Below are 24,853 nucleotides of genomic sequence, written 5' to 3' on the forward strand. Positions count from 1 at the left end.
AGCATGCTGTGTTTGGGCGCTGCCAGATCTTCCCCATCCCCTCCACCATGCTGGCAACCGTGTGCCGTGTTTGGCCCCATCTTCAGGACAGGTGACAGTGCAAAAAACGTCACTGACGTCAGTGCCGGGCGAGTGCAGGGTCCTGCTCCAGCTCTCCTTTGGGCCAGCAGAGGCCCCTGGCTGTTTTCTAGAGGTTCCGAGCCCCCAGCCCATAGCTGGTTTGGGCTCAGCTAGGCATGAGCAAATATTCCTGCCATTGTTGTTGCCGTCTCCAAGGAATACCACCGGATCTGGCACCCCCCTGCTCACACCCTCTTTCTTGCTCAGACTTGACTTTTGCGATTGTTTGCTGGATGTTTTTCCTTCCGCCTCCTCCGGCCATCAGGAGCCCAAAGCCTTTGGCAGCGGAGCGAGGTGGTGGCACGGGCGAGGGGCTGTGTCCCTGGGCAGTCCCGCACACGGGCTCCTGGGCAGGTCCCCATGTTGGGATGGAATTTTTTGCCCCTGCCAGTCCCTCACCACGACCCCAAGGCCGGGCTGGGCGTGCGCGGGCAGCGTGTGCAGGCAGCACTTGCCAGCTGCCCTGGCACCTCGGGAGAGGGAGGAACCAGCTCACGTCAGCTGCCAGGGAAGCTGCTGGCACAGAGGACTGGCAGCGGGCAAGGGTGGAGGGATGTGTGCAGGCTGCTGATCCTGCCTGCCTCTGCTTCCTGCCTCTGCCTCCCACAGCCTCCCATGACCCCTGCTCACCCCCTGCAGCCCCCCACGGCCTCCCTGCCTGCTCCTGCTGCCGGTCATGCTCCATCCCATGCTGCTGAGGCAGCCCCCACAGGAGGGGCAGGGGAATCCCGGGAAGGTTTGGGTGCCTCGGGGCATCCCTGATGCTCCTTATCGATGTGTCCTTCTGCCAGGGGTGTCCCCATGGTCCCCACCCCAGCTAAGGGCACCCCTCTACGCACCGTGGTACCCGCTGGTATCGCAGAGCAAGCAGCCTGGACACCCCGGGCCACATCCTCGGCCTCAGTTCCTGCGAGGCAGGCAGGTACCAGGACCTCAGGAACCCACACTCCCACCCCAGTTCCCCAAAACGTGACTCCGCCGTGGTGGTGGTGCCTGGCCCTGCTCCAGCCGCTCCTGGGGCTGGATCCTGTTGGGTCCAGCGGGCTCCAGTACCGGCGGCCCGTGCCGGAGCCGCGGGTGTTTGCGGTGTCGCCGCCGTGTTTGCAGTGCACACAGCCCCGCGGTTGGTGTGCGGGGGGCCGAGCGGCGGCGGTGGGCATGGCATGGGCACAGCGAGCGCCGTGGCTGCTCTCTGCTGGCAGCGCCGTGCAGGCCCTGCCGTGTCCCTGTCCCCGCAGGGCGCTGCGGCTGTGCCCACGTCCTTCCCCCTCCGTCCGCCCGCCGGCTGCAGCTCGCACAGAAGCCTTGTGAACTCCGGCACAACCCTGAAGCCCTCCCAGCCCTTACCGTCAGCCCCGTCACTGGCAGCCCCTCATTTCCCCACTCTGGATTTGCTCAGCGATGCCACATCCTTCCCCAGAGCATGTCCCCATATCCGCTTTCCCAGGAGGAGGTGCCACGGGCTGTGTCACCCCTCCTGCCATGGGGATGGCACCCTCGCACAGGCACGGACACTGCCACCGGCTCTCTAGGGCTGGCCCTGCCACCCCCTCAGCAACGCCTTGCAGGGTGCAGACAGGGCTGGGGACACGCTGGTCCCCACGGACATCCTGGTGCACGCAGGTCACCCGCAGGAGGCAGGTGGGTGCCCTGCTCCCCGGCCCAAGTGGGCAGCTGGACGTGGCAGGACACAACCGTACTGGGACCTGTGGGGCTGACCCTGCTGTTTTGAGATGTTTGTTTTGGGTTTGGCTCCTGTGTATTTGTTTGTGGCCAGTTTAAACCAGTTCACCGCTGTTATAAGGTGTGGGGTGAGTGGGATCCCGTGAGTGCGGGAGGTGAGCTCACGCCTGTGGCTGCTGGTGCCGGTGGCCATGCGAGCCCACGTGCCCGGGGCGGGTGGCACGGCTCTCCGGGCAGCAGACAGCTGCTCACAGCCCAGACTGGACGGCGGCAACCCTGGAGCTCCCTCACAGGCTTTCGGCTGCAGCATCTTCCCCTCCAGCATGGCCGCAGCGCCCCGGAGAGCGGGTGCTGCCCTGCAGAGGGAGGAGAGCGGGGACCTCACCTGCCCGCTGCTCTTCATCCAGCTCAACCAGCTCCTCAGCACCCCGGCGGGGCTGGAGTGGAGGGAGATGGCCAGGTAGGCGCACCTGCGAGAGCCGAGCTGCTGGGCCACGCTCTGGGAGCCCAGGGCACGTCCCGAGGCTGGCGGTGCCTCAGCCCCAAGGCAGGGCTCTGCCCAGCCAGTGCCCACGCCGGGCTGACTTCATTTCGTGGGAGAGGGCAGGATGTCAGGCAGGCCGGGCACAGAGCCCTTCCTCCTGCTCCTCTCTGTTGCCTCTCCAAGGCTCCAGCTGCACCGGGGCTGGGATGTCCCCCATGGCGCCCCTCCACCCCTCGGTGGGGACATGGGGACATGTGCCACAGCGGTCTGGGGACAGCAGTGTGTCTTCGCCCGGGCTCGGAGTGTCTGTGGGGACCAACGCGGCCGGGCAGTGGCTCTCGCTAGCACCCAGCGCCGTTGTCCCCGCACGGCTGCCCCCCGGCAGGAGCCCGCAGCGCTGGGGCACGCTCTGCCCGTGCAGCACGGCGAGAGCCCCGCGGCTGCGCGCCCACCCACGGGGACAAAGGGGAGCTCTGTCTGTGCCCGGCGTTAAAATATTTGGCATGGCCCGAGCGTGGAAACAGCTCAAGACACTTCTGTTCTGACTCCAGCAAGCGCTGCTAATGGCAGGGCCACCCCCAGCCCCAGCACAGCCGGGGGATGGATGGGCTGGGAGCAGCCCCGCGGAAAATGAGCGGGGGGTGCTGGTGGGTGACAGATGGGACATCAGCCAGCACTGTGCGCTCACAGCCCAGAGAGCCGGGTGTGCCCTGGGCTGCACCACGGCAGCAGGGTGAGGAGGGGGTGCTCCCTCTGCTCTGCTTTGTGTGAGACTGCTCTGGGGCACCACATCCAGCTCCTGTTGAAGCACATCCAAAGGAAACCAGGGAAATGATTCAAAGGCTGGAACAGCTCTGTTGGGACAGCTCTGCTATGGAGACAGGATGAGAGAGGTGGGGTGTTGTTTAGCCTGGAGAAGACAAGGCTCGGGAAGACTTTAGAGCCTCTTCCAGTGCCTAAAGGGGCTCCAAGAGAGATGGAGAGGGACTTTGAACAAGGGATTGAAGTGACAGCACAAGCAGGAACGGCTGCCCACTGCCAGAGATCAGTATCAGATGGGATATTGGGAAGAAATTGTTCCCTATGAGGGTGATGAGGCCCTGGCAGAGGTTGCCCAGAGAAGATGTGGCTGCCCCTGGATCCCTGGAAGTGTTCAAGGCCAGGCTGGACAGGACTTGGAGTGACCTGGGATAGAGGAAGGTGTCCCTGCCCATGGTGGAAGGGTTGGAATTAGATGATCTCTAAGGTCCTTTCACACTTGAACCATCCTGTCAACTTATTATGGTTGGAGTTCCCCTGATCAGATCTTAGAGGGGGGTGGGTCTGCAGGAATGGGGCCATGACCACTTTGTCTGTCCAGCTGCCCCTACACCGTGAACTGACCGCAGGCCCCTGTGAGCCACCCAAACCCCTCCGTGCCTGTGCCAGCCCCTTGCTAAGCTCAAAGAGAGACCCAGGCTCCAGCTCCCACTGCCTGACACGGGGCACACGGCCTATGCTGCCACTGACCCCACACATCTCCCTGGGCAGGTGGATAAAGTTCGAGGAGAAGGTGGAGGATGGAGGAGAGCGCTGGAGCGCACCCCATGTCCCAGCTCTGCCCCTGTACAGCCTGTTCCAGCTGAGGACGTGCCTGCAGAAGGGGACGATGCTCCTGGATCTGGATGCCACCAGCTTCAAGGAAATAATCGGTACATGGGTAATGCAAAGGTCGTCACCTGGGACGGGCTGGCCACCAGAGAGGGACAGGCCACCAGGAGGTGCCCACAGAACAGCACTGATGAAGGACAGTTGGGTACCTGGGGGGCTGTCTGCTACTCCAGCTAAAGGGGCTCTCCCCTGGGCAGCTCCCTAATGGGCACTGAACCAGGGGAACTCAGAGCTGTCCCTGTTCCTGATGCAGACAAGGCGCTTTCCGGGCAGCCCGAGGAAGCAGAGCTGCAGCCGGCACTGAGGGAGCGCCTGGCAGCCCTCCTGCTCCTCCAGCCGCAGCACCAGCCTACAAAATCCCTGCTGCAGCTCCTGGCCGAGCTTTGTCTCTCTCCCTGCCGAGGTAGGAAACCCGGCTGACCCACCGGGCATCCCCCCGCTGCCTCCAGCCCGGGGCAGTGCCCGCCACGGCTTGCACATGGATTTTGCCGCTTCCTCTCTTTCTCTGCAGAGAAAGCCAAAGGCAGGTGTGAACCCAGAAGGCAGCTCTCCAAAACGCCTCTCCAGGAGCAGGTATGGCAGCACGGAGCTGGGCTGGGAGCAGCTGCTGCATCCTGAACGCCCCGCCACGGCATCCTGAGTACTCATCTGCTGCATCCCTTTCCTTTCAGCTGAGAAACAGATTTAAGAAGAAGGTCCCTCCGGGGGCCGAGGCAGCCCACGTTGCTGTCGGGGAAGTTGAATTCCTGGAAAAGCCCTTCGCAGCCTTCATTCGCCTCAGGCGTGGGGTGTCCCTTGGCTCGCTGGCTGAGGTTTCTCTTCCGAGCAGGTAACAGAGCACGGCCGATGGTTCTGTGCCCTCCCTCACCCCGGTGTCCCCGTTTCCTCCCACGCAAGGCAAGGCTTTGCTTCTCCAAAGCAAAGGGAATTGCACCCAGTGCCACGTGCAGCCCTAGAATCCGTCTCACTGCTTCCCCTCCTGCTCCTCAGGAGCACTCCAGAACGGGCTGAGTGTGGAGCCTCTGTTGGGCAGCCTGGGAAGGAAGGGACATCCCCTGGCTCATTCCCACTGGGCTCTGCATTCCCTGTCCTCAGCTGGCTCTGGATGCTCTTCACTTACTGCCGGGAGCCTGGGGCCTGCCGGCGGGGACAGGATGCAGGGTTTTAGGTGACTCTTGCCCTCCCGCTGTTCTCCTGAGTGGTGAGATGGGCTGGGGGCAGAGAAGCAGGGCAGGAGGTCCCCACGGCTTCCCCGTGGCTGAGGAACGCATCCTCTAAAGCCGTGAGGGGAAAGGGGCAGTGCGCCTCCAGCTGAGGACTTCCTCAACGAAGAGCTCGGAGGAGGCAGGCGGGGATCAGGAGGGACATTGCCACCTCCTGGTCACTCTGCCCAGAGCGCCCGTCCCCGGGAGCTGCGAGGAGCACGACAGACACCCACCCGCCTGCGGCTCTCTCCTCCGCGGGAGCTGCGTGGCAAGTCCCCATGAATGCTCCTGGGTCTCGAGGGTTTCATGATAACCCCTTGCCCGGTATTTTCCTCCCCCAAACCGGAGAGCAGGGAGACCTTGTCCCTGCCCATCCCTTTGCCCAGGGTGCCACCCACTTTGCTGACCATGCCAGGCTGTTCCACGGGTGCAGCCACTGCCTCAGGGTTGTCTCTCATCCAGATCCATCTCTAGGGTCTGAAGGTTTTCCCAAATGCCTGGGTGAAAGCAATCCCGTGTGGGAACTGTCACCTCTCGTCCCTTTGGAGCAGGCTGCAGAGGCCTCCAGCACCTGGGGGTTCTGTCAAGTCCCACTTGTGCAGCCAGAGGAGTTTCCTGCCCGCTCTCTGGGGGTTTGCTCAGGGTACAGTCACTGCCTGACAATCTCAGGCTTTCAGGACTGTAACCATTCCAGCCAACTTTGGAAAGATGTGGAGAACTCAGTTAAACATTTGTGTGGATGGTCCCTCTGGGGATTTTGCACCCTCCTCTCAAGTGTAGGATTTTTTACCATATTTTATCAAAGGCTCTGAGCTCTTTTCCCAGCTTCCTCCCATGTCCTCAGAGTCCAGTCAGACCTGCTGCCTGCTTGCCTGCTGGCAAGCTCTCCTTCCCTAACACACCAGCATCCTGCCTGTGAGCAACGTTCCCAGGAAAATGATGCCTCAGACACCTCCAGCTGAGGATTTCTCCTCCTCTGTCCCAAAAACCTGTTCCCCCACACCTCCTAGTCTGGATTTCTGCAGACCCTTGTGATCCAACCAAGGTCCCATGGTCTCTGTGAAGTTGCCATGCAGGGGCAGCAGACACTGCAGACATGAGTCTTGTCTTCTGCCCCTGACCACACTTTCAGGGTGGAGAAGCCCCCCAGGCCTGCCCAGCCACCATCCCCAGCACCCCGAAATCCCCCCAGAGAAACATCCACTGGGGAGGAGAGGGCTGCTCTGGAGATGTGTTGTCTTGTCACAGGTTCCTCTTCATCCTGCTGGGCCCCCCCAAAGTGAGAGCCTACCACGAGGTTGGCAGGGCCATGGCCACGCTGCTGACAGATGAGGTGAGCCTGGCACAGCACCCATGGATGGGATGGGCCTGGAATGGGGACACCAGGATTCCTCTCCTCTGCAGGCTGCACTGGAGGGCAGAGGATGGGGCGAGCTGGTGGCCTCCCTTGCCCAGGATAAAACCCCAAAAGCTTGGGTGGGTTTGCCCTGAAGTGGGTGGGTTTGTTTCCTGGTGATGTCTGCAGACTGGGAGGAAAGTTCCAAGCGGATGAATGCAGGGACATGGTGGCTAAACCACGGCATCTCCTCACAGCTCTTCCAAAGGGTTGCCCGGCAGGCTGAGCACCGAGAGGACCTCATCACAGGGATAGAGGCGTTCCTGGATGAGCTGATTGTGCTTCCTCCTGGGAAATGGGACCCCAGTACCCGAATTCCTCCTCCAAGACATCTGCCATCTCCACGCAGGAGGTGGGCTGGAGGGAGGGCACCCCAACCCCTGCCAGCCCCTCAGCAGGCTCCTGCAGGGATATCTCTGTCTGTGACACTGAACTTACATCTCCATGGGGATGAAGTTGTCCCAGCCAAGCCCCTCCACAGGTCCCTGCTTTGGTCCCTCCTGCTGTTAGTCCTGCTGTCCCACTTGGCAGTGGATGGCAGATCCCCTCCAAAGGGAGCTGATGGGAACACTGGGATTCAGCATTCAGATGTGAAACTCAGCCTCTGACGACACCCTAGGCTCTGCCCAGCTCCTCTACTAAAACCAGTCCTGCAAGGGCTGGCTCCAGAGCTTGCCAGAGGAAAATCACGGTTGAGTTGGAAGAAACCTTCGAAGATCATCATCTGCCATGTCTCGTGCTCTTCCTGATCTTTCTCCTCTCCATTATCAGGGGATACACAAAGCCCTGTTTGCACCCCTGTCTTCTCTCCATTCTCCCTTTCCTGTCCTAGTGTCCCCTAAATGCAGCTGGGTGCTGAGGGTCCCAACCTGCAGCCTGTTGTCTCAGGCTCTGCTCTGCCACAGGACCGCTGTGGACCCACTGGACCAGCAACCACATGGTAATGGGGACATGACAGCAGCTGGGGACAGAGCCAGCCCAGGACACCCACACTCTGGGGAGGAGCTGGAGAGGACAGGCAGGTCAGTGTCTGGAAGGGCAGCGGGAGGTGCAGCAGGGTGCTGGATTTGGGGCAGGTCACTGGTTCTCATGGGGCTACCACGTCCAAGCCCCTCTGAGCCGCTGTATCCAGGGGAAGGGACAATCCCTTGTTGTGCAGCTCTCTGTGGGGTCTGCTCTGAGAGCTCCCTCCTCCTGCCCAGACTTTTTGGGGGGCTGCTGCGAGACATCCGGAGGAAGGCACCGTGGTACGGCAGCGACTTCTCTGATGCCCTGCACCCTCAGTGCCTCTCAGCAGTGCTCTACATCTACCTGGCAACGGTCACCAACGCCATCACCTTCGGGGGCATGCTGGGGGATGCAACTGCCAACATGCAGGTCGGTGTGGCCGTTGGGCACCAACCCCACCCTGCATGGCAACTCTACTCAGCCCAGTCCAGAGGGCCCCTGCGTGCCCACCTCCCACCAGCACCCCCAGGACACCCTGAGCATCGCCTCAATTCTGCCTCCTCCTTCCCCCGTGGTCCCCAGCACTGACCCTGTATTCTTCTGTGCTGCTGGGGAGACGGGCCCACAACCCTCCTCCCTGCCACATCACCCCTTCCCTGCATTTCAGGGGGTGCTGGAGAGCTTCCTGGGCACAGCCCTTGCTGGTTTCATCTTCTGCCTCTTTTCGGGCCAACCCCTGACCATCCTGAGCAGCACCGGCCCCGTGCTGGTCTTTGAGCGCCTCCTCTTCTCCTTCAGCCAGTGAGTTCACTGTCAGGGACGGATCCTCAGGTCACTGTCCCCCGGCTGGAGCATGGGCCACCATCACTCCAGGCAGGTGTCACCGGCGAGGCTTTGAGCCACCCTTGTCCCCAGGGATCACAGCCTGGACTACCTGGAGCTCCGCCTCTGGATTGGGCTCTGGGTGGCCTTTTTTGGTGTGGTGCTGGTGGCCACCGAGGCCAGTCACCTGGTGCGGTACTTCACCCGCTTCACCGAGGAAGGCTTCTGCGCGCTCATCAGCCTGATATTCATCTACGACTCCCTGAAGAAGATGCTGAGCCTGGCAGATGCCTTCCCCATCAACTGGCAGTACCGGCTGGACAACGTCACCTCCTACAGCTGCACCTGCAACTTGTCCAGCCCCGGTGAGCCCAAGCAGCCGTGGGCGGGTGGGGAGCAGGAAGCTGCTGCCCCAGGATCCTGCTGGGAACGTGTTTCCTGGCTGGATCTGGGGAGGCACTGGAGGAAGAGGCTGTGTTATCCCATCCTCCCCTGTCTGTCCATGTTAGTGTCCTCCACTTCCCTCTGTACAGTCTGTCCATCTCTTCCTGCCCCCTGGAGCTGCCCAGGAACCAGGCAGGGCAGTACAGGGAGCAAGGAGAACCCATCTCCTACGCCTCCAGGATGGGGGCTGTCAGAGGCTGGAAAGGGGCACCGGGATGGGTTTGCTCTGCTACTTCTAGCCCAGTCTGTAAATCAGGGGCTGTTTTCTGGGGCTTGAAGACATGACCCTGGAAATGGGACCTACACCATGTGCCAAAAAACATCAGTGCTGGCCAGCCTGGGATCGATGCCTCTGAGTGTCTGGTGCTTTAGCCAAGCCCTTTACAGGGAACATCGCCTCCCTGGTGCTCCCTGGGCATCAGCCATAGCCAAGGCCTCAGAGGTCCCACGGGGCTCCATCCAGCACCCTGAGCCCTCAGGAAGAGCTTGAGGGCCCAGCCTGATGGCAGCATCTTCCCAGTCATCCTGATGAAACCAGCACCAATCTGACCCCTGTCACTTTGCAGGTCACAGCTCTGCAGGGAATGACACATTGCTGCCCTCACCCCTGGTTGCCCAGCAGGTACAGCCCCTGCTCCCAGGCAGGCAGGTGAGGTGCTGGGGTGGGCCCAAGGTGTCCACGTGTGACCTTGTGTCCACACGTGTGACCATGTGTCCTCACCGCTCACCTTGTCCCTGCAGCCTCCTGCCACCCCCGCAGGGCTGAGCAGGACCCAGTGCTTGGATCGAGGCGGGCATCTCCTGGGGACCAGCTGCCAGTATGTGCCCGATGTCACCCTCATCTCCTTCCTGCTCTTCGGGGGCACCTTCCTCTTCTGCTTCGCACTCAAACGCTTCAGGAGCAGCCGCTATTTCTCTGTGGGGGTGAGCATCTTTCAGCCACCGCAGTGACATGGCCACTGGTGTGGGGATGGCTCTGGGTGCTGCACCCCAAGGGTGCTCCTGGAGCAGCACCCACCCCTGCCAGCCTGGGTCAAACCCTCTCCATCTGCAGGTGCGGAAGCTGGTGAGCGACTTCGCCGTCGTCCTGGCCATCCTCTCCTCCTGCACTGTCGATGCTGTCCTGGGCCTGGAGACCCCCAAGCTCCTTGTCCCCGGCGAGCTGAAGGTGCCAGCAGGGTGGGCACAGCACTGTCAGGGTGTGGGTCTGTGCCCACCACCGTAGCCATCCCACTGTGCCGTCACCGTCCTTCTCGTCACTGGCTCCAGCCCTACAGGGGTGCAGGCTGCGCTCCAGCAAATGAGAAAGGGCTGGACACAGCTGATCCCACGCACTGTAAATAACCTGGCTCAGTCCTCGGCTATAGAGATCACACTGGAGCAAGAGCCACAAGCTCAGCTCTGGGCTTAGACTTCTTGCCCTGGTGTGGAGCGAGGCTGGCAGTGCCCCAGAGCAGCCAGTGCTCACCACCACCTCCTCGGGCTCACCATCATCGCTGCCCAGTGCCACCTCTTCCACCTGCTGTCACAGGCACATGCCCAGCTCCTGGCTTGTGGTGTCCAAGAACAACACCCTGTTCTGCCACAGTCCTTGTGGGGGGCTGGTGGGTCACTCTGCCCAGAGTGAGGATGCTCTTTCCCTCCCGAGGTGGGGCATCCCTGGGTGTCTGTAGGGCTCCAGCCTGGGCACATGGGGCAGGTCCCTGGGGCTGGTCCCATCACCTGGCTGTGCCACACATCCCACAAGTGGGTGGCAGCTGCCATGACCCTTCTGTTTTCCACAGCCCACAAACCCAGCACGGGGCTGGATCGTTTTCCCCTTCGGAGCCAACCCATGGTGGGTCTGCCTGGTGTCCGCGGTGCCTGCTGTCCTTGTCACCATCCTCATTTTCATGGACCAGCAGATCACGGCTGTCATTCTTAATCGCAAGGAGTACAAGCTGCAGGTGAGCAGGGGACAGGGAACAGGCAGGACCGGCCAGCGGGGAGGATCCAGGTCCTGGCTGGGCCCCATGGAAGCAGCCAGGGGAGAGCAGAACCCCAAACTGGCCAGGAAAGTGAGAACATGCCCCCAACTCTGGTGCCTTTTCCCCTGCAGAAAGGAGCCGGCTTCCACCTGGACCTCCTCTGCGTCTCCCTCCTGATGTTCGTCACCTCTGTCATCGGCCTGCCCTGGTATGTCTCAGCCACTGTCATCTCCCTGGCACACATGGAGAGCCTGAGGAAGGAGAGTGCAACCTCAGCCCCCGGCGAGCACCCCAAGTTCCTGGGCATCAGGTAAACAGCAAGCCTGGGCCCTGCCCTGGGGAGCCCCTTGCCCATGGCTGTGGAGCCAGGGGACAGGGACCTGCCCACACTGTCCATCTGACCTGGCTGTGGGGATCTCCCCACAGCTGACCCCTTTCCCTGTGGCCATCAAAACTGCAAAGAGCAGAGACCCTGGGGACCAGGAGGGCAGGTGCGGGGGGTGGGTTGCCAAGGGACCCCGGGCACCTGTGACACCTTTGCTGTCACCCACAGGGAGCAGAGGCTGACAGGCCTGACCGTCTTTCTCCTGATGGGAATCTCCATCTTCATGGCCTCCCTGCTCAAGGTAGGAAGCCTGGCTGAGGTGTCCTCTTTCCCTAGGCAGGGGGTGGCCATATTCTCCTGCAGGGCTGGAGATTCCTCACCCTGACCCACTGAGGCAGCACAGGCAGGGGGGAGCTGTGCACTCTGTGGCTGCACCAAGGGTTTGTCTCCAGTGCCACGGGAGGACTGGCACACAAGGCACTGCAGCCTCATGTCACCTGTCCATCCTCCCCATGGGTATCGGGGTCCTTGTGCTCCCCAAACACACCTCACCACTACCTCTCCACACTGCCACGTGGATGAGATGGCTGCTGTTGGATTTCACCTGCTGCCACTGCCGTGCTAGGAGAAACCCCTCCAGTGGCCCTGGATTACCTGTGGGCAGACAGGAGATCTCTTTTCCTCGACCTCTTTCCTCACCTCTGAGGCTGGTCCCACACAGCCTTTGATATGGGGTCCTCGCAGCATCCTCACCTGTCAACTGGATTTGATGGAAGAACTTTTAGATGGATCAGGAATTGGTTGGATGGCCATGTCCAGAGATTTACAGTCACTAGCTCAGTGTCCAAATGGAAACTAGTAACAAGTGGTGTCTTCCAAGTGTTCCTACTGGACAAATACTATTTAATATCTTTATCAAAGATGTAGACAGCAGGACAGCAGGAGCACATTTGCAGACAGCACCAAGCTGAGGTGCAGTGACACACCTGGGGGACGAGATGCCATCCAAAGGGACCACGGAGGAGGCCATGGGCTCATGTGAACCTCAAGGGGTTCAGTAAGGCCAGGCTGGGCTGTAGGGAATAAAGGCTGTGGACACCCATGCAGGCTTTTACAGGAGAGGACACTGAGCAGGCAGGACCCCCAGGGAACAGCCCTGCTGATCCCCACCCCACTGTCTTGCAGTATATCCCAATGCCGGTGCTGTATGGGGTGTTCCTGCACATGGGGGTGACGGCGCTGAACAGCATCCAGGTGAGCTCAGGAGGGCTGCACTGGGACGGGGTGCTGGTGGGGAGGAGGGGGTTTATTTGCTCAGCAACAGCTGCCACTGCACAGCAGAGCTTGGATTTCAGCTCTCTGCAGTGTACAGAGCTATCTCCCACCAGGCCCAGGACAAGGAGGGAGAGAGGGACCTTCCTAAGGCAAAGGGAAAGGAGGGCTCTGGGATGCTGAGAAGCAGGAGAAACTTGTGCACTGATGGATCAGGTGGTTTGGGAGAAGCGTGACCAGTGGATAACACCGACTTTCTCTCAAAGCCACAGGGACTTCCTCACCTGGGAGCTGCAGGCAGAGCTGGGACATGACAATCCTTTGGTTCTGGTACTGCTGCTCATGTGCCAGCTCTGTTCTCCCAAGAAACAAAGGGAGGGGGAAAAAAACCCTGTTCCAGAATTATCTACACCATTTTTTCCTCTAAATAGTACAGTTTCCTTGCAATTACCCTGCTCTAGATGACAGGCTGGGAAATTCCCACCCTCACTCCGCTTGGGAAACCCAGAGCTGTGCTCTGGAGGAGGCTGCAGCAGTTTCGTCTGACTTGAGGAGGACCAACGGGTGCTATCTCTCAACTAACCCTATAAGGGCAGCCAGAACCCTTTCTAGAGGTCTGTCTGGAAAGCGCTCCCCTGGCCTGGGGTGACAGTGGCACCAGGACCCCTGTTCTTATGGACAAACTCACTGGCCCAGGCATCAGCTGGGGGTCAGCACAGAAGGCAAGAGGGCTGAAGTGCAGAAATGGTGGTGAAGCCCCATCCTGCTGGCCCTGGTCTCAACAGGGAGGGAGGTGAGAGCTGCCCAGTATCTGGACAGGTGCGACCCCTCTGCCACCCTCTCGCTGCAGCTCATGGACCGTGCGCGGCTGCTCCTGATGCCACCCAAGCACCTGCCAGACCTTGCCTACCTCCGCCACGTGCCCCTAGGCCGGGTGCACCTCTACACCATCATCCAGCTGCTCTGCCTGGGCCTGCTCTGGATTCTCAAGTCCACCGTGGCCGCTATTATTTTCCCACTGATGGTATGACACCCCTTGAATCGGCGGCACCGCTTTGGTGCTGGGCTGAGCGCTCCCCACCCCGGCCCCGAGCATCACCGGGCCCAGCATACACCTTTGGGAGGGGAGGAGAACACTGGCAGATGGTGCGTGGGGGTGCTTTGCCACCAGCCTTCACCCTTTGGTCTGAGGCCGTGGGTCTGTCACCAGAGGCCGAGTGTCACTGCTGGGCAAGTATGGTCCCCTAGGGCCAGGCGGGGTGACAGGGCACCACCACGGCATTTCCTGGGGTGACAGGGGGATGTGACAGAGAGACGCTGCCTGTCCCCCGGCCCCTGACCCGTGCCTGGGGCCGCAGCTGCTGGCGCTGGTGGGGATCCGGAAGGGGCTGGAGCGCATCTTCTCCCCGCACGACCTGAGCTGGCTGGACGGGCCCCTGCCCGGGCCGGGGGCGGCAGGGACACCCCCCCGGGAGCGGCCGGAGCACGGCAGAGGAGCCGAGGAGGTCGGTGCTGTCCTGGGAGCCCCGCTGGGTCACAGCCGCCCCGGGACCGAGCCGCGCGGGGGCGCCCGGGGTGGGCGCGGTGCCAGCTCCGAAACCTCTGCTCCCCCCACAGTGCGAGCCGATGCACCGGCCGGGACCGCAGATCAACCTCTCCGTGAACTAGGCCGGGCCGGGGCGGGCCCGGGGCAGTGCGGGGCCATCGCCCCGGGCCGGGGGTCGCAGGGCCCGAGACCCCGGCGGGGCCCGAAACCCCCCGGTCCCCCGGGCCACGTGGCCGCGTGGTGACGTCACAACGGGCGTGGCCAATGGAGAGGCGAGCCAGGGAGCCCAGCCTATGGCGACCCGCACCCGGGAGGGGGCGGGGCCACAGGGGAGGCGTGTCCTTTGTTTTGATTGGCAGCTCTGCGACCCAATCACCACTCTGGCAGCCGGGCGTGTGACGGTGTTTCGCGCTGACGGAGTCCTTCAGAGGGGTTCGAAGGGGAGGAGGGCCCAGGGTATGCAGAAACCAATCGAAAGACGCCAGACGCCGTGCGTTGTGAGCGATGTGTCTTTTGACCAATCAAAACCGTGATTCCTGGATGCGCTTTGATCGACAGCTCGTTTGCCCCATCAACGCCCGTAGCTCAGCCAGGGCATATGATTGACGTTCCACAGACCCAATCATAGCTAGGGAAGTTCAGGAAGCGAGGCCGGGCGAGCGGGGCGGGGCGGCGCACTCTTACCGCCTCGGCGTGCGCTCTCAGGGCAGCATGCTGGGAGCTCGTGACGCAGCCCTGAGTGGCAGACGAAACGACCAATAGTGAGCCGCTCTCGGCCGAGAGTGCCCAATAGGCGTGCGCGGAGCGGCGGGGGGGGCGGCGCGGCGGCCGCGGCCGGGTAGGGTGTGAGAAGTTAGTGGCGCTGCCGCGGTGCCGTGAGGGGACGGAGACGGCCGGGCCCGGACCAGCGCGATGCTCACGGACGGCACCGCCGCCGCTGCCGCCGACGAGGAGATCGACTCGGTGGCGCCCCGCGCGCCTCCCGCCGCTGCCGAGCCGCCCGCCGCGGCCGGGCCCTCCCCGCTGGGCCTGCGGGCCGTGCGCCTCTTCGGGGAGGCCGGGCCCGGCGGGCCGGGAGGCCCCGGCGCGCCCGCGGCCGGCGAGGCCGCCCTCGACTTCAAGCTGGCGGCCGCCGTGCTGCGGAGCGGGGGCGGCGGCGGCTCCGGCAGCGACGAGGACGAGGTGTCCGAGGTGAGCGATCCCGGCCCGCCCTCCTTCCCCTCCGCCGCTTCCTGACAGGCCCGGCCGGGGCCCGCCCGCCCTCCCGCTCGCCGCGCCGGCCGCGCTGCACCCGCTCGTCCCGGGCCTCCCGCCGCCATGGGCGGGTCCCGGCGGCCCCGCACGGCGGCGCGGCCCGGGGCCGGGAAGGAGGTAGCGAGCGCGGGGGTCTCGCCCCGCCGCGCCTCCCGGCGGCCCCGGGGGAAGGACCGGGGGCGGCCGGGCCCTCTGCGCGCCGCGGCCGCGGAGCGGGGTGAGGATGTGTCCTGACCTCAAGGAGCCGCTTCCACCTGGGAGCAGGTTTGGAGGGGGAGGCGAGATCCTGCACCCGACGGAGAACAAAGTGAAACCGTCAGCCCCGCTATTGCTGCCTTGGTCTCGGGGTTCCTAGACACGGATGAATTCCTGTAGATATAGCTATACACACACGTTTTTATGCAACAGAAATATTTCTTACCCAACAAAATGGAAGAGGGTATTGGAGGTGTCTTCCTTTGATCTTCCAAACCTGCGGAGAGGTTTAAAGGGAGGGTGTGGAGGAGGGAAGGGGGCCTTATCCCAACCCAAATGGAGCGTTGTTGGACCTGTTAACTGGCATTTAATGCTGCTTTATGTAGCCTAGGGAGAGAAGGTAAATGAAGGCTTTTATCTGTCACTGCCGCACCAAAGGGCGAATCTTCATTCCTTAGTAGTCTCTTAGCAAAAAATGGGATCACAGCTGGATCGCAGCCCTTACATAGTTTTAGTGGAAAGCAGGAGAAAGTGGTTTCCTACTGCTTTCAGGCTTTTTGCAGTTCCTTTGGGCTTGTGCAGGAGGAAGAAAATAACCAAGGTGATGCATCCCATTTTTAGTTTGGAGGCCAAGCAAGTGTACTTCAGGATGTGTTCTTGTTCCTTCTGGAGAGATGGAAGGAGGGGAGCCTGCACTCATCCTCCTGTGGCTAAATTTTTTTGCCTTCTGTTGATGACCATCTTTTGTCCAGCCCTCCTAAGACCTGAACTAGGTCTTACCTGAATTTAAAAAAAGTGATTAAACTGATGCAGATCCACATTTGCATTTTGCTCATGACCACCTAAGCTACATTAGAAGTGGTGCTAACAGCAGGACATTTAACTAAACTTAATATCTAATGATCGGGCAGATGAGCACTTGTATGTGAGTGTTCCTTGTGTGATTGATGTCCTGACATCCATGTTCAGTCCCATATGGAATTAGGTGTTCCAGTACATACATGTTTGGGGGAACTGGAAGACCTACCATAGACAGAGTAGGACACAAGTAATCCATGAGTGCCTGCTCTCTAGGAGGTCTTTTATTTCACATTTCAATGTATCTTTGAAGATACAAAGCAGTAGCTACAGAACCTGGAAAATGGTGAGAAGTGGGCTATGTCAAGGTGTTTGTGGCTCTTTACAAGGTGAGCAGAGTCCTACTTTGAAAGCTTATCCCTTTTTAACCCACCCCACTATTTAATGGATGTGAAGATTGGACAGCTAGGATGTTTACTAAGCACCCTTTTGACTAATAGCAAGCATTAAGAAAGACAGCCTATTATAAATAATATGTCTGGGAGGTTGCCATTGAGGTCAAAAAAATAAAGGTTCCCAAACAATTTTTAAAGCTAAATGATTTGTTTGAAAATTCTGGGGAAAAGTTCATTATTTAAACTACAGAATAGAAGAAATTAATTGGAATTGAGATATTTGAAGTTTTCCAGCACACACAGAGAGGAGGTGGGCTAATCTCAAAGCTGAAATTGCCTGGGGAGTTCTTCCGTCCTGTGTTTCTGGTTGTGGAGAGTTACCTGGGGAAGAAGCATGGGTGGGAAGAATGTGCCTAGGCTGGGCTGCATGGTTGAGAGCACCAAGGAGGAATTTTTTTCTTTCTTTCTTTTTTTTTTTTTTTCCTGAGAACTAAGAAAGCACCTGTTGTCAGTGATGGGTGTTTCACTTTGTTTGTTTGTTTTGTTTTTTGAGCAAAGAAAGGGCAATTAAGGTCCAGGGATGGAACAGTGCAGTTCTTGAACAGCACTGCTTTGAGAAGCCAGTCAGTCACTGTTTGGACTGTGGTCTTGTGCCATGAGTCACTGATTTGGGTGTATGCCTTCAGCTATTACCAGTGGGTGGAATCAGTGAGAACTTAGAGGGAGAATTAAAAATAAAAAAAAAAAACCAAAAAAAAAACAAAAAAAAAAAAAAAGTGAGTTTTTGCCATGCTGCCTTGATCTGTTCTCTTCTCTCTACTTTTGAAGCCATAAAAATAATAGTACAGTATTCTGTAGGACCTGCTGCGTGTCTGCAGTGGTATTTAGGTTTTGTATCCTTGTGTTAGTCTGAGTTTAATATGCTAAAATAATTGGACTGGTCAAAATGGCAAATTAGTTAAAAAAGAAAATCATCAGGGAAGTGCAGGACAATGAATATAATGAGGCATTTATCTAGAGAATGAAAAGAGCAATATATTTTAACCTAACCTTCTTGAAAATATATTGCATTTCTTAGATCAGATCTCCCAAGTACTTTACAGTGGAGAGTAGTGTCCCCATTTTACAGGTGAATAGGATGTGCCCCATTTATCCTGGCTTGCAGAACTGGGAGAAAATCGAAGCTTTCTGGTTTCCTAGCTCAGTGCCTGCCTATGGTAGTGACCAGGCTCTTGGTTGGGAAACCAAGGGCTGAAGTGGATCCTGTACAGATGAGTTGTATTAGGTCCACAAGGTGAAATTTGAATGCAGCTGTGCAGAGTATTTTCTAGAATTACCAGTTAAAATTATCACATGCAAATAGAAACAATTGCAAGCTGAAGCATGTCTTTGGGCATGGAGGGATGAGGCCAGGAGGTTTGTGCTGTTCCTGTGTAAAACTGGCTGCTGTGGATCTCCTGGGTGCTCGGAGAAACTTCAACCACTGGCTGCAGCCTGAGAAATGAGGTGGTTTTGACCTCAGTGCAAATAGTTGCTTAGTTGCCTTCTAAGCTTGATCAGGGTGTGAACACAGCCTGAAACTTGTTTAGAGTGAGATTTTTGGTGTGACTTTAAGTGTATTATTACCACTCCTTGTGAATTTTGCTGGTGCTTACAGTGGAGCCAAAGGCACGAGTATTAAACAGCCTGGCTGTGAGGGCTGTAGGTCAAGGTGAAGGTGTGCTGGGAGGGCAGTGCTGATTAGTGCACGTCCGTGGGGTCTTTGGTGGCCACAGAAAGCGCAGATCCTCATCAAAAACCCTCCCAGCAGCAAAGTGTGGCAGGCAGGGGTTGAGGCAGGTGATAAATGTGGCTGTGTTAGTGCTCGGGGACGGCGCGTTTGCTGAGCTGTTGTAAATCAAGTAGCAGAAGCTGGCGGTGCCGACAGAACCAGAGGATCTGGGAGCTTGGTTCAGTAAGTGGCTTTTGGCAGTGAGTGTACAAATGTAGCAAATCTCTCATATTCTGTAATTCAGGGGTTTGGAGACCTTCAATGACAACTGGAGCTCACCCAGCCCTTGGCTATGGAGTCAGCTCAGCTCTCGGCTTCCCTCTCCTGAGCTGCCTCCACCAGCTTGCCTTACTTAAGCCTGTACCTATTGCATAAGCCTCTGGGGATATTTACATAAAGCATAATTAAAAATCAGACATAACATACCTCCTACAAGGAGTAGGATGAGTAGTTGAATGGCATGCACTCCAGAGCAGTTCAGTACCTGGAGATCTTTTCTGGGGCCCCTTCTCCCCACAATCTGAGATCTCTTAATTTTTAAACTGGGTTTGAAATTCAGAGTAAATATGTAGTTTGTTTCAAATTAGCAGTGTTGTCTCTTAAAGTCATTGCTGCATTGTTGAACCTTCCTAACATGGATCTACTTTGTAAAAGCTGTGCACAATGCATCTTTTGACTTCTGAGGTTAATGTAATGCTCGGACACTTTTAATACCATTTTCATTGTATTAGAAACAATGTAAATAGCAGCATTTTCTTTACCGTAAGGGGTAGAAATTCAAAAAGTGGATGCAAATTCAGTAGATAGTATGAAGCAGAAAAGCCTTTTCTCTGAAAAATAAAGGTTTCAGTTTAGCAGTTGATATCTTTTCTTTTGACAAGCTCTTTCAAAGCTGAGGAGGTAAGAAATGGAAGAAAATGTAAAATTTTCTTCCTGGAATTATTCACTGATTAGAAAACATCAAGGGATAACATGTTCAGATTTCCAAGAGTATTGAGGTGAGTCTTCAGGATGCAGGGAGTTAGCAGGGTGTTCATTTAATCCCAGTCTGATTAGGCATCTGACTTCAGAAAAATCATGGTAGGTATCTCAGTAGCTTTGTAAGTCTGGCCTGTGGTAACCAGAAACAAGCAGTGTAGTTATGGTTAGTCCCATTCAATAACATTTTACAGTGAACTGATTTGTAAGGTTTCTTGCAGAACTTGGCTCTCCCCTTCGTGCAGCTTGACCCACTTGAGTACATGACCTAAAATAAATGTCAGCAACTGTTTTCTAATGATAGGTGTAGAAAGTAAAGATGTGAAATACTACTGTATAATTACATAAATATGCAGTGCAACCCCTTGGTAAGGAGAGATTTGCCAAATTTAGCAGAACATCTATATTTAGGTACAAATTTGCACATAGGTTTCACCAGTCAAGTAGCTACAGTCTGGTGGGGGGGTGGAAAGGGTTTGTTTGAGCATTAATGCTGAATCATGAGTTCTTGTGTTCTCGTTTAAATTGGGGCTACCCAGCTGCTCCCCCGTGGGCTTGATATTGGGCAGCTCTTCTGTCTCTTTTCCTTGCCTTGGAGGATGCTGAAATCCAGCTGTGAGGACAGTTGGATCGTGCCATGGGGACATTGTCCTCTGCTCAGAGCTCAAACCATCCCTGCAACATTCACTTGACAGAAGGGTCAGTGTGGAGGGAAGGAGAATATACAGGCACTCTTTTTTTCTGTGCACACAGGGCCTGGCCTTTAAAACTGGGAGCAGCTCCAGGACTGAATTGGGGTGTTTGTTGGAGTCCACAGCTGGGGCTCAGACCCTGCAGGTGAGGAGGCTGCAGAGCTTCCATCTTAGTAGGAAATTTTTGAGTTCTTGTAACATATATGAAGATTCCTTTAAAGTATTAACCTGTTATTGGAGAGTAAAAGTGATTCTTGGATTTAAAACAGAGGCAAGTCTTGACTTATATGGAAAAAAGAACCTTGGGTTTCTTTCCCACTGAAAACTGCACGAAGCAAGAAAAATAACTCCTGCATCTTTTTTGAGGACTCTTTGCAGCTCTGTTGAAGTGAAGCTCTGAAGCCTCACTCTTCAGCAGGGTGCTTTCATTTGTCTCCTGCAGATGCTTTCTTCCCTTGCAGCAGCCCAGGTGCCATGCAGACACCAGCCAAAGGCCTCCTGTAAACCTTATCTTCCTTGTGGGAATGGCCTTCTGCTGGAATGGCGTACTGTAAGCAAACCTCAGAAATCAGTGATTTGTGCAAGTACTTAGGTAAATTTAGGAGGTTTTTGAACAGCGTCTGGCCTCAGAGGTTATCTCAAGTAGAAACTTTCTCCCTGATACCTCATATGACCTTGGGCTATGATAAACTAAAGATTACTTTAACTTTGAAATGATACAAATACTTCTTTTTTGTAGCAACAGACTGCAGTAACAAGGTTGCAGTCTTTGTTATAAACCCGTGCTGCCTCTGACAAAGTGGGATACAAGTGAATTAATATTTGGATTTAGGGGTAAATTTAGTTAGGATGACATGCTGTAGTTCTTAATATACACAGATATATATTGTAATAGAATATAGATATTATGGTGGGGTTTTTTTCCCTTCAACAAATAGTTCTCCCTTTTCATTGTGGAAATGCAGAGATCTTATTTTGCATATTTTTGGGGGGAATGCTAAGCAAGTGAAATTTATGGAAATACATCCTATTATAGGATAGTATCTTATTTTTACTCTTGCAACTCATTTCTTAAGATTTTTTTTTTTCTTACATAATACTGACTATTTGAAAGTTTTATAAAATACTAGAATATTTTCTCAGTTTTTGCTGTATTGTGTAACTTCTGGTCAAGTGCAGATAGAAAACACTTACAATAAAACATAAATAAAAGAATTGGTCCTGTGCTGGATCCTCTTCTTCCTTGCTTTGTGTGAGTTGAGACCCCTTACTCACTTTGGTCCTTTGCTTTCAAGAGGGAGTTGAAATTTTTTTTCAAAATTATTTTCATCTTTAGCTCTTCCAAAACATCCCAGAATGTGTAGGAAAAGTGCTGTAGACTGAGAGGGTTTATTTACAGTTGAATTATGATGATGTGTTTGTCCAAATACTGGTGGTAGCTGAGAAGAGACAATTGTGGCTGGCCCTTCTGGCCAGGAGAACTTTTCAAAGGTACCTTCCTGCATACCCACCCTGCAGGAAGAAAATACTCCCTGATTTTAAAAAAAAAAAAAAAAAGAAAAAAGGATCCTTTATTGGCTGGTGGACAGTGGTCCCACAGAAAGTCATCTCACGTGTTTTTAACATTTCATGTTTTAGCATTAGGTTTCAGCTAAGTCCCTAAGTTATTCTCCCTTGCCTTTAGTAAAACATAGGGATTACTAATTAACTAAGATTTTCTTCTAGAAAAATCCCTAAACCTGTTGAACTTTTCCCTTTCCAGAATCATGAATTAAACTAACAGTGTCACATGGCAGGTAGGTAGTAAGTCAGTCATATTTCAAACCAAGGGAAGAGGAGAGATCAGCATTTGGGGCTGAAGGATCTGCTTCCAAGCTGTGATCCTTCATCATGGTGACTTCTGAGCATCACCTCTTTAGAGCATGTGTTCCTCCACAGCCCGAAAGGGAGCCAGGGGAAAAGGGAGTCTCATGTGGATGTTTGACATTTAGGATTTCTTAAGATAAGTCCAACAGCTTAGATAAACATCTCTCTTTTAATGGTTTTTTTATAAAATAGTTACATTTTTAAGCCCTTGTACTGCCATATCTTGGATTTTCTGTGGATCATAGCTTAGCCGAGACTCTCAGATAGTTTCTTTGAAATGACTAAGTGGTGGCTCAGGAGTTGGATTGGGGTTTGGCAGTAGGACAGCATGCACAGACCTGCTTATCCAAGCCTTGAAAAGAATAGTTGCCACTAGCTTGGGCTCTGATAGGGGCAGAAAGCCCAGGATGATTTTCAGCTTGCTATAAGCCTCTAGATAACTTAATTAGTCACTTTAGATGCTGAGACTTCTCTGTCTGAGATGTATAGGTTGGCCTGGAAACAGATTATTGAATTACTATTGTATTCAAGATCCACTTGTATGTTTTTTTTTTCTATTTAGGCATTGTCCCCTTGGATGGAAAAGAGATCTTAAAAGGTCATTTCCAAGAAGGTGGCTTAGAATGTTTCCCATCTTGGTTGGGTGTGGGCTTTTACATCAGCAATCCATCTTCTGTCTTAAAAGTTGCCTTCACTTTATTTTAATGCCTGGGATTTAATACTTGAGCAGGGACACCATCCTGAAAGCCCTGGCTAAATTGATGCAACAATTCTGGTTTATATTCTGATAAATCAAGTACTGAATTACACCAGCTTTTTCTTGGTTTGAGGTGAGGAAAGAAGAGGGCTCTTTCTGTGGGAATATTAGATATAAAAACCAGGTGAGGAGGGAATCCTAGAGCACGTGGTGAAGATGGGAGCACCGAAAACATGATTTAGAGTGGATTGAGATATAATACGTGAAAATAAGGAGTGCTTAGTGCAAGTGGTGCTTGTTTTAGTCAAGTTTCCTGGTCTCCATGCAAAGGTTTTCTTTGGTATAAAGTACATGTCAAGGATTGCCACTTGATTTACTGGGATTGATGTGAATTTTGAATAAGCTTCAGTTGTCAGTTCAAGTTCTGTACATGACAGCTCTTTGCTGGAAAAGATTGTTTAGTACATGGGGAAAATATAGTCATAATAATTTCTGTTTATCAGACATTGAATATGTGAGAGCTACAGGCAGGTTTTAACAGTTCTTTAGGTTTTACCAGTGTTTACTGAGACAAGTAAATCTTTTCTGCTATACAGAGAAACTTTGTAACATTGCCAGCTTCTTGTACTAAGAGGAGTGAACCTTGTGTGTTCTGTGCCTTAATTGTGTGAGGGTTAACAGGGTGCAACGATGTTGCTTATTGTTGTGAAGCAGTGTTTTAATAAAAATAGACTGTAGTGTTCCTGTTTCTGTAAGATCCATAGATCGATCAGACAGCTCTTTCCAGGGGCTTGTGACGGGATGTAGTTTGTAGTATTCAAAACTACGTAAATGGCATAGTGTCAGTTGTCTGTTTAAGAAAGAAATCAGGAAAATGGTTAAGTTGACATGAACCATTTGACAGCTGCTTATCCTGCAGTGTCTGCTCATGGTTTGGCATTAGTGCAAGAAAACTGAAAACCAGGATCAGCAATATCTGGACAGGAAGAGTGGTAGTATAAAACATTAATTCTGATTTATTGTTTTAGCTGCATGTTTCAAATAACAGCTGTAATTTTGAGAACTGACTGGTGACTTGGGGTGTCAGGCTTGAGACCCTGTGGTGAAATCGCCGTAAAGATGTCAGTCCTTGCTCACTGCCTGCTGTCTCTCCCTTTATTTCAGTCAGCTCGTGTGTTAACGCATCAAGAACGTTGCGTTTTGTGTATGGATGTTGGAGTCATGGCCCACTCTGTGTGTGTGAGGGCCTTTCCTTTCCTGCAGCAACAAATTTTGAGGTTGTGTCCACCTGTATTTACACTGTATCTATAGCAGCATCTGCAACATGAATCCCTGTTCTGAAATGAGCTCATCGCAGCCCAGATCCTATAGCTGCTTGTTTCATCAGCTGGTAATTGCTTAATATCTATGGGAATAAAGGCTGTCCTTTAGATAATCCTGCCTCCAGCTTCCTGTTGCAATCAGAGCTAAATAGATTTGCACCCCTTCTCTCTCCACCCTCCCAATCTAATGTCCTGCCTACGGAGCTGCTGCTGCAGGTGCTGAGCGCTCGCAGCTCCACTTAAAGGTGGAGCCATGGTCACGTCTATGGCCTCACAGGGAGCTGAGATGATCTAATGCCTCTCTGTTCCCAGAAGAATGATCTTCCAGTTTGTCAGACCCCTTTGTAAGTCCATGAAATTCAGTAAAGTGGTAGAAAATTATTTGTTTCCTCCCCCGAGGTTTCTTCCTTTTTGATGTGTTAAAACAACCTATGAAAGTGTCTGACCGCTGCCTGACTTGTCACAAGGTGAGCAGTGACTGGAAATGATGCTTCAGGTACTTTGTGCTCCCCACACCCCGAGCACCCTGTACCCCCCAGGCTGGCAGGAGACTCTGCAATCACTGCATCCATCCGCAGTGCTGGACAATGCTCTCTTGGTGATTCACAGGTCATGGTGGCTGCTGTCTTCTTGGGCTGGAACTTTTGTTTTTCAATGAAAGAAGCTGTTTACAGACATTACAGCTCAAGCCAAACAGAGTGGATATGGTTTTATATCATTAATTATGTCTGAATTGATGTTCCCATTGATTCTGTGTTGTTTCTAGGTAGAGTCTAGAGTACTTCCCTGAAATGTTTATTTTCTTTCTGTAGCTTTGGTGTGCCAAGGAAGGACAGTGTCCTGAGACCCCACTGAATGGTTTTGTGAAAACAGCCACATTAGCGTGAGGTTTTTCCTCTCGCTTTACTCCATCTCTTGGAACTGAAATGGTTGTGCAGAAAGCACCTTAAGCAGGTGCAAAAATGCTTGGCTGGGCTGGCAGGGGAAGAGTGTTGAAAAGTGCATTTTCTGGTAAATCAAAAC

General features: G+C 54.6%; 2 protein-coding genes across 10 annotated transcripts in view; both read left to right on the forward strand.

Moving 5' to 3' along the window:
* The first annotated feature begins 1,994 nt into the window (after positions 1 to 1,994).
* SLC4A9 (solute carrier family 4 member 9) lies at positions 1,995 to 13,984 on the forward strand. The gene is made up of 21 exons (XM_040078100.1): positions 1,995 to 2,263; positions 3,818 to 3,978; positions 4,191 to 4,340; positions 4,449 to 4,510; positions 4,609 to 4,766; positions 6,391 to 6,475; positions 6,736 to 6,890; positions 7,444 to 7,560; positions 7,741 to 7,915; positions 8,154 to 8,287; positions 8,402 to 8,673; positions 9,319 to 9,374; positions 9,494 to 9,676; positions 9,807 to 9,920; positions 10,537 to 10,698; positions 10,851 to 11,029; positions 11,273 to 11,345; positions 12,230 to 12,298; positions 13,167 to 13,340; positions 13,675 to 13,821; positions 13,934 to 13,984. The coding sequence occupies exons 1-21, from the start codon at positions 1,995 to 1,997 to the stop codon at positions 13,982 to 13,984; spliced, it is 2,946 nt and encodes a 981-aa protein (XP_039934034.1).
* A 790-nt stretch (positions 13,985 to 14,774) lies between these two features.
* ANKHD1 (ankyrin repeat and KH domain containing 1) overlaps positions 14,775 to 24,853 on the forward strand; it is a 99,390-nt gene continuing 89,311 nt past the window's right edge. For all 9 annotated transcript variants that reach the window (XM_040078089.2, XM_040078090.2, XM_040078091.1 and 6 more), the window contains exon 1: positions 14,775 to 15,053. In XM_040078089.2, coding sequence (XP_039934023.1) covers positions 14,775 to 15,053 — 279 coding nt within the window. The remainder of the gene's footprint in view (positions 15,054 to 24,853) is intronic.

The sequence above is a fragment of the Hirundo rustica genome, chromosome 14 (genome assembly GCF_015227805.2).
Source record: "Hirundo rustica isolate bHirRus1 chromosome 14, bHirRus1.pri.v3, whole genome shotgun sequence".
NCBI lineage: Eukaryota > Metazoa > Chordata > Aves > Passeriformes > Hirundinidae > Hirundo > Hirundo rustica.